Source organism: Dasypus novemcinctus, chromosome 13, assembly GCF_030445035.2.
Source record: "Dasypus novemcinctus isolate mDasNov1 chromosome 13, mDasNov1.1.hap2, whole genome shotgun sequence".
In the NCBI taxonomy this organism is placed as follows: domain Eukaryota; kingdom Metazoa; phylum Chordata; class Mammalia; order Cingulata; family Dasypodidae; genus Dasypus; species Dasypus novemcinctus.
The window spans coordinates 84978039-84986697 of NC_080685.1; the positions used below are offsets into that span (position 1 = coordinate 84978039).

General features: G+C 36.4%; 1 protein-coding gene across 3 annotated transcripts in view; it reads left to right on the forward strand.

Annotated features, from left to right (window-relative positions):
- The window catches only part of NR5A2 (nuclear receptor subfamily 5 group A member 2), a 148173-nt gene extending 139764 nt beyond the window's left edge, over positions 1-8409 (forward strand). For all 3 annotated transcript variants that reach the window (XM_004458088.3, XM_004458089.3, XM_004458090.3), the window contains one exon: positions 5140-8409. In XM_004458088.3, the coding sequence (XP_004458145.2) occupies positions 5140-5387 (248 nt within the window). In that variant the 3' untranslated portion in view covers positions 5388-8409. The remainder of the gene's footprint in view (positions 1-5139) is intronic.
- Positions 8410-8659: the final 250 nt, after the last annotated feature.

Genomic DNA, 8659 nt, shown 5'->3' on the forward strand with positions numbered 1-8659 from the left:
CTATAATATATTCAAGAAGACCTAAGGGTTTCCTTTCCAATAAGGATGGAAAAATCTGAGCACCCCACTGTGAGCTTATAGTAATGCTGTTTCATAGAAAAAGTTGGTAATTAGTCCCTGAGTGAATAAAGTAGAATAGATGATAAGACATTGATACTTAGAGGAGAAACACAAAATGCTCTTGCCAGTCATCAAAATTTAAAGGCTATGAAGAAAGGACTGGGCATGCCTCTGTCTGTTTACATACAATTTCTAACTCAGAATCTATAATGATAAAGTTCATTAACCTGTGTTTTTAAAATTGTATTAAAGTGAAGCTTACATAAATTTCAAATGCAGGGAATTTTGAGATCTAGTATAAAGCATCACTGAAGAAGCAGTGGGAATTTGGTTCTCATTTCAATTTCTGCCCCTCCAACAGGGGTCTCTTTCTAAAATCCAGATGTGGTGCAATGCTCTTTCAAACAGGAACCAAAGAACAAACCTCAAATACATATATTTCTGAGAACTCTGGAACACAGAATCGTTTTTTGGATTTTTATGACTTTTCTCATATATATATATATTTTTTAATTTTTAACTTTTTAAAAATATTTATCTATTTCTCCCCACCCCATTGATTGTTTGAATTTGCTGTGTCTGTTTGTTGTGTGCTGGTCTTCTTCTTTTAGGAGGCACTGGAATTGAACCTGGGACATCCCCTGTGGGAGGGAGGCCCCTAATCTCTTGAGCCACCTCACTCCCTGCTTTGTTATGTCTCTCATTATGTTTTTCCTCCATTGGTCTCTTCTTGCATCATCTCGCTGCACCAGCCTGTCACATCAGCTCGCTAACTTGCTCATCTATTTTGGAGGCACCGGCACCAAACCTGGACCTCCCGTGTGGTAGGCAGGAGCTCAATCACTTGAGCTACATCCGCTTCCCTCATATAATTTAGTACAATTCATTTGAGAATTTCTAGTGTTACAGACTCATGCTGTCGATGAGTTAAGACTCCCAAATATGCCAGCTAATGTTCATTACTTAATGTGTGGAATAAGACTTGATTTGTAAGAGGGACAACGTAAAGAAATGATTTTAAATTGTTATTTAAATGTATTTTGTTTAAAGTTTCATGAAAGGACATGAATTGGCACAAAAATTAATTCCACGAGTACCATGGGAACACACTTAAGATTTAATGGTCTTGAATCTTCCCAAAAAGTAAATAGACGTGAACCACATCAAAGAGAAAATCCAAGTCTTCCTGAGGCAGTGTCACCTGTGTTATGGCACTTACCTTCTCCATTGCACGTGTGTCCTTGTGAACCATCTCAGCTGTTGTGGAAGGCCCAGAGCTTGTCAGGCCCAGACATGTGAGAGACGGAGGATTCCAGGGACCTAACTCCAGATCCAAATGAGAACGCAGGCACATGGATTCCTGTGTCTTCCACAGCTGTCAGAGGGCCTGGCCCGGGGCTGCCGGCTTGAAAGACAGCTGAACGAATGAATGGACTGAACGGGTGAATGAATTCGTGGGTTGTGCATGCATGAAGGTATGAAATGATAACTAATGCACTGGAGTTTTTACAAAGTACCAAGCAAAACATGTGAATTAGGATTTGATTACTCACATTACAAAAAGATTCACCGGAGGATTATTTGACTAGAAAATACTAATACATTTGAAGTATTTTACTCCAGGGAGAGATCTACTGTATAAATCAAAATTTTTGAAAATTGGTTTGTAAGGAAAGAGAAAACGAAATGGGCTTATATGATACTTAGGATCAATGTAACAGCTCATTTCACGATTATATCAAGATGACAGATAAACCAAGAATATAGAGCAAACATTTGTTGAGGTCTTCTCTGGGGATGCCTTGCCTAAGACTTAGTCCTCAGCCCAGGGAGCTTTGAGTCTAGATGGGGAAGTGGGCAGTTAATAAAACAGTGCAGAAACGCAGTGAGAGGAAAATGTAGCCAAAAATAGCAAGCAGCCACCGAAGCAGACAGTGGAGCGATTATCCAGCAAAGACTTGGGCAGAAAATAGGAGTAATTCAGTCAAAACCTCTTTTTTTTACCCCTCTCTTTTTCTGATTTTATAGCTTAACTATCAGCATCATTGCCACCAAATTACAAATTGCCTGTATAGACATTGAAACAAAATAGATATTCAGCAAGTAAGTACCTTTGGGGGCAATTAGCAGCACAGCTTTTGTTATATTTAATGATAAAGCCACAGAAATAGCTTAAATGGGAATATACATTCAGTCCTGTGAATTCAACTTCAACGAGCTTTAGAGAAAAATGGTGTGATACTTGACCTATGTAGAGGAAACTTGTATATGTTCCTTCCAGAAGGAAAAGTTATATTATATTCTCAAACTTTTGGGAGAAAGGCACTGGTTCGGATCAGTAATCCTAGAAATTATTCAGCAGATGCTGATCTGAAGACTTTAAATGATTATTCTTTAACACTGGTTAGCAAATAAACCAGAATTTATGAGCAAGCCTTTGTTTTATGTTTGTTGGTATTTTTTTTTCAATTTTAAACATAGTGGCATAATTTATCACAGAATGTGAAAACCTAGTTCTCAAAAAATACCTTTATCAAGAAAAGAAAGTTTCGAGAAGAATTTTCTAAGAAGACTGTTATTCATTTATCTTACATTTTATACAGTACAAATTCCTACATCCTCCCTATTAATCTCTGTGACTATTGTTAACTTTCTGTTGCTGGTGAGAATATCTTTTGCTGTAACATAAAATAAAATTCCATCTCAAATTAGAAAAGAAAACTGTGTTTTAAAAAGCCATAATAATGAATGTTGCTTGTTTTCTTTTTCAACTCCCTAATCCTATATAAAAGAGAAAAGTAAATTGACTACTCTAATGTAGATGGCAAGTAAAGAGAAGCCTTACTGAGAAATTTGTCAGAATTCAGATGAGTTATTTTTTCTTAATTAATTTATTTAATTAGAGAAGCTTACAAAACAATCATGCATACGTGCAGAATTCCCATACATCATTCCTCCACCAACATCTTACATTGTTGTGGAACATTTGTTACAGATTATGAAAGAACATGATCACACTGTTATCATGAATTATGGTCCATGGCGTACACTTTAGTATATTTTTTCCATACACTCCCTCTTATATTAGCACTATGTATTAGTATTGTACATTCATTATAGTTGATGAGAGAACAATCTCATATTTGTACTGTTAACCACAGTCCATCTTCCACAGATGAGCTATTTTTAAATCATATTGATCCTCTGCCATGATATTCTATAAAGCACGTATATCCACAACCAGAATATAGACCTTTAAAAATGTAATACAGTGTCAGCACAAAGCTAACACTAGCACAGGTTTTCTGTTGTACCCCAAAAGCATTTCCTTATTGTTATAATATTGAACCAAGGACACCTTTAAATCCATAGCCATAATTATAAATATTTTTCAATAATTAAAACTATTTTTTAATATTCTAAATAAGATATGTGGAAAATGCTTTATTAACTAAAAGTGCCATGTGTATGAAATGTCAAGTAGATAGTGTTGTGGCTGCCAATTTACATGCACTAAGAAGATGCCAAACTCCTAAGGGTGTGGCATTTGTGTGTACATCTCATTAATAAATAATCAAATATTTTTTACTGTAAAATAAATGTGGTTTCCAGCTCTCATATTACCCATGTACTTCCATACTAATTCCTCACTGTTTTTAATTTGGGGCAGAGACTTGGAGGTGGGAAGGAGGAAGCATGTTAAGGCAAAGTTAAGGTGCAAAATGTGAACATTGAAATCATCTAGGACACATTTTTAACAGCAAATATTAAAGCAACCTTATTGTAAAGCATTTGCAGATACCAAAATGGAGACGCAGATGCACCCAGGAATATGTTTAACAATATACAGTGCAAAAATACTTAGTAACCACTAACTGAGGTTAGTACATTTAACCTTTTAGTCATAGTATTATGTGACTTCCTTCAGAATCAGCTACTCTTTACTTTTTTGTGTCCATGTAGAAAATAAAGCAGGAGGTGGGGAGCTGCATCTGTTTACTTTCTGAGGATGGGCTTATGTAAATATATAGACATACCTGTATATTTTTTCCAGAGGCCTCTACTGTATACAATATACATTGTATAAAAGTTGTGTGTTTAACATAAGTAAACTCCAGAAGAGAAATTCCAGCATACCATTTTCCTTTGCACATTGTGTATGTGTATATTTGTATGTCAGTTTGTCTTTTTTTTTTTTTTTTTTTTTTTGACTCTGTGTTTCTCTCTTATTCAATATTTATACAGACCTCTAGGGCAGATGCCTTAAAACAACTGTGGGTGATCACCAACAGATAGGCAGAATGAGTTGCGTGTGTTCCTCTACTCTCTAGGAACAACCCAGGACCAGAAGACAATACAACAGCAAAATACCAGAATTTAGAAACCACATTCAGGTTAAAGGGCACCGGCCTCCTGACTTACATTCTGCCTAAAGGACAAGACTTTCATTTCATAACGATCATTAGTCACCAAGATATATATTGTAGAGAGTTCCCAGTAGCAAATATTCAGCTGGCAGTCACTGGAGTGTACCAGATGGTTCATTAGCATAGGCTAGACAAGTCAGAGGCTTTCAGAATCATTTAGAAAATGTCAAACAGAAACAAGAACCCTGTCACTTTTTATTAGAATTAACTACATCATACCCTGGACACAGATTTCACCTTGGGTCAGAAAAATTAATACAGAATTATATGAATTGTGTAATATACTGGGTTAAGATAGGTCTTTCTCTAGGGACTCATTTGCTGGCAATATATTATGATCCCTCGACTTTAGGTATCCTCAAACCCTTCCTTTTGTAAGATATGAAAAGAGTTGACCTTGCTCAAAATCCATTGGTGTCTAATTGATTTGAGGTATATGCAGAATTTCAACAAGACATTCTTCTAAAGTGCTTTTGTGATCATTTTCCCAGGAAGCTTGCTGAGTAGGGCTTAGAGAATATTCAGCAGCATATAAAGTATGCTTTATGTCAGGAGGATAACATCCATTCATTGAATACACTGCTTGAAGAAACAGGAATTAAAAAGTAACTGGAATGTTGTTGCTTTTCTTGTTTTTCTTTCTTAAATCCAGATGTCAAAAACCTTGAGAACTTCCAGCTAGTAGAAGGTGTCCAGGAACAAGTAAATGCCGCCCTGCTGGACTACACAATGTGCAACTATCCGCAGCAAACAGAGAAATTTGGGCAGCTACTTCTCCGACTACCAGAAATCCGGGCCATCAGCATGCAGGCAGAAGAATACCTCTACTACAAACACCTGAACGGGGATGTGCCCTATAATAACCTCCTCATTGAAATGTTGCATGCGAAAAGAGCCTAAATTACAATCCCTAAGGGCTCTGCTTTCAAAACAGAAAAGAGATTGGGGAGGGAGGGGGAAGAAAAGAAATAAATACTCTGCACTGCTCCAAGCAACACTAATTAAAAACATGGTTTAAAGATATTGAATTTAAAAAGGCATAATAATCAAATACTTAATAGCAAATAAATGATGTATCAGGGTATTTGTATCGCAAACTGTGAATCGAATGCTTTACATCCCCAAAGGATTCCATATAAAAGACATTGTAGTGGAGTGGATTGAACTCACAGATGGATATCAACACCATGTCAGAATAAAAAGGGACAGAACAATTCTTGTATATTTAAACTGATGTCCGCTATGAAGAAATTTAGGAACTGATCCGTGTTATTAGTTAGACTTATACAGCGAGGGATCTGAGCTCACAGAACTCCTCCACGGTAAAGCTGAAATGAAAACACTTCTCAAGAATGCATCAGCTGCACCTACAATAGCCCCTCCCACTTCCCTTCAAGGACCCTGCACCTTCTGCCCTGTGATCATGGAATCTGTCCCAAGGACCTGTGCTCAGCCACACCCAGTAGTAGCTCCACCAAATCATGAAAAGCCTAAGTTTGAATGTTTGTACCTTAGACCTGCAAACAGCTAATAAGAAAACAGTCTATTAATATGTTAGCTTGCCATTTTAAATATGTTCTGAAGTTTGTTTTATCACATGTTCATAATGTTAAAAAAATATATGCAGGCAGTATCCCTCTTCTGGTCTTAGATAAGCATTAATTAATATTAAAGGAGATGTCTACAAACTTTTAGAGAAAATGCTCCATTGCTCAAACAACTTAGACCGTATTTCTGCTGTTGTTGCTGAAATGTGGCTTTGGCATTGCTGGATTTCATAAAAATTTTTTTGCCGAAAGGCTTGTTAGGATACTTCAGTCTTTCAGCCATCAAAGTTTGTAGTTCATTTAAAAATAAATAAAACACTAAACATTTTGCTGAGGTGTCACATAGTTACAGTTCTAAGTAGTTCAAAACAAAATTGAAGCATATTAAGCAATGCAAATGGAAACGAAAGGATGAACTGATTGGTGGATTGAGTCAAGTTTCATTCTTATTGCAACTAAACATGCCCTAAGCATGGCATGGAAAGGATGCTTTTTTACATATGGCCTGGAAAGATACTGTCGTAATTGAAATCTTCCCCAAAAGGGAAAGAAAGAGGGCGATACTGACCTTTCTAAGTCATAGACCAAAGTTTGCCGTAGAACAAATATTAGAGGACAAACAATTGCAAACAAACCTCTCCAAATGACGATATCAGTATTATTAATGTGTAATGCCACAGGCATAAAAGTCTTGCCTTATTTCAAGATTCTAAAAGGTAGCTGTGCAGATGTGGATTAACATTTGTTTAAAATAAAGTATTAATACTTTAAAGTCAAATAAAACATAGTGTTTACATTCTTTAGGTCCTGTGGGGGAGGGGGGAACAGTGATAATACAAAATAGCAAAAGCAGTAGTTTCCTTAATGTTATTTTTCTGATTGGTAATTATTTTTAACAGTACTTAATTATTGTATGTCGTGAGACACTAAAATCAAAAACGGGAATCTCATTTAGACTTTAATTTTTTGAGATTATCGGCGGCACAATCACTTGTAGAAACTGTAAAAAAAAATGTATCTCCTGATCCCTTAATTTTTTCATAAATGTTTCTGGCTTTTGAATAGTTTATTTATATTGTATATCATAGTTTCAAGTGTAGACAATTAAATGATGCTAATTTATTGTTCCTTGGTTTCACCTTTGTATAAGATATCGCCAAGACTGAAGAAACCAAATATATGTTTACTGTAGCATGTCTTCAAGTTAGTGGAACATAGTTCAGGGACATAGAAGGGTCTTAATGAATTAAAATCATTCACTTGATTAAATGTTTGTAAATCTTCATAATTCTTACTGTAGTTTATTTAATATCTATTGTAAATTATGTGACTTGTAGCTTCCTCTGTTTTCAAGTAAATTCAACAAGGTGGAGTCTCACCTGGTTCTCCTTTCCAAGCGTTGTAAGTTGTATACCAAAGATATTAGTTATTACTTCTGTGCGTACAAAGAGGATTATTTTATTACTTTTATTAATCACCTCTAATACTCGTCTACGTGAAGGGTACACAATGGCTAAGCTGGGCATTGACGGCTCCTCATGCAGAGTCTCGGTCACCTGTTGTTTATCTTCATGGCTCCAGTGACAGTACAAATCAGCTGACAGAATGTCATATCCAAGGCAGGATAGGACGGCAGCATCACCACCTTCCCCAGATATAAACCGAGTTGGCCAGAAGCCAGGTGGAGAGACCCGGTGTTGCCAGCAGTTGGTGGGAAGGCCCCATCACGGGTGGACAGCTTGGGTGGAGATGCCTAGATCGTTTTGGGGGGTGGAAGTTATTTCAAGGGTGTTTAACATTGCAGGAAACATTCTTAAATCCATGTTTTCTTATTTTAAATATACAGCATTCCCCACTGAATATGAGACCTAAAAAATGTCTAATAGCAGTATCCTAACAGAGTGGTAAATCGGAAAGTAACGTACACACTGCTGGTGACACCGAGGACAGGAGCTGATAAGCAAGAATGTGCCACAGCCAGGGTCTGTGGGCCCTGCAAAGTCGGCAAATGAAACTTCTCTAAGGTTAATTGTTAACCGGTTGGTAACCAGGCATTTACTTAACAACTGCCTTTTCATTGCAGGACTTACTAGTAAAAGCAGACTCAAATTGAAAGGTTTTTGGCTTAGCCTGGTTTGTTATAGGTAATCTATGTTTGTAAACAGACAATCTGTCATGTCCATATATTTGTATTGCAGACCTGCAGCTGCCTTGGATTTGAGTCCATGCGATGTTTAGAGTGTGAAGTCGGTTACTTGTTGACGTTTTCTTCCTGTATCAGTGAAATACATATTGTCATGTCAGTTCTTGCCAGGAATTTCTCAACACAATGGAATTTTTTTTCAGTATTTCAATAAATATTGATATGCCCAGCCTGATAATTCTTAAAAGTTTTTATGCTGTCCTTATTCTATTGCATTCTAACATTTCTAAGTAATTGAGGTGTTTGACTAGGAATGGAATAGAAAGAATTTCACAAATACAGAAGAATAGTTTTCTTTCTTGATATTTTCTAGTGTCAGTGGATGGATACTTGAAGTACTAAACTCAATATGTGCATCATATCTCTAAACCTAAAATGAAGCATTTTACATTATTTACTACAACTGACTGGCAGAAAAATCT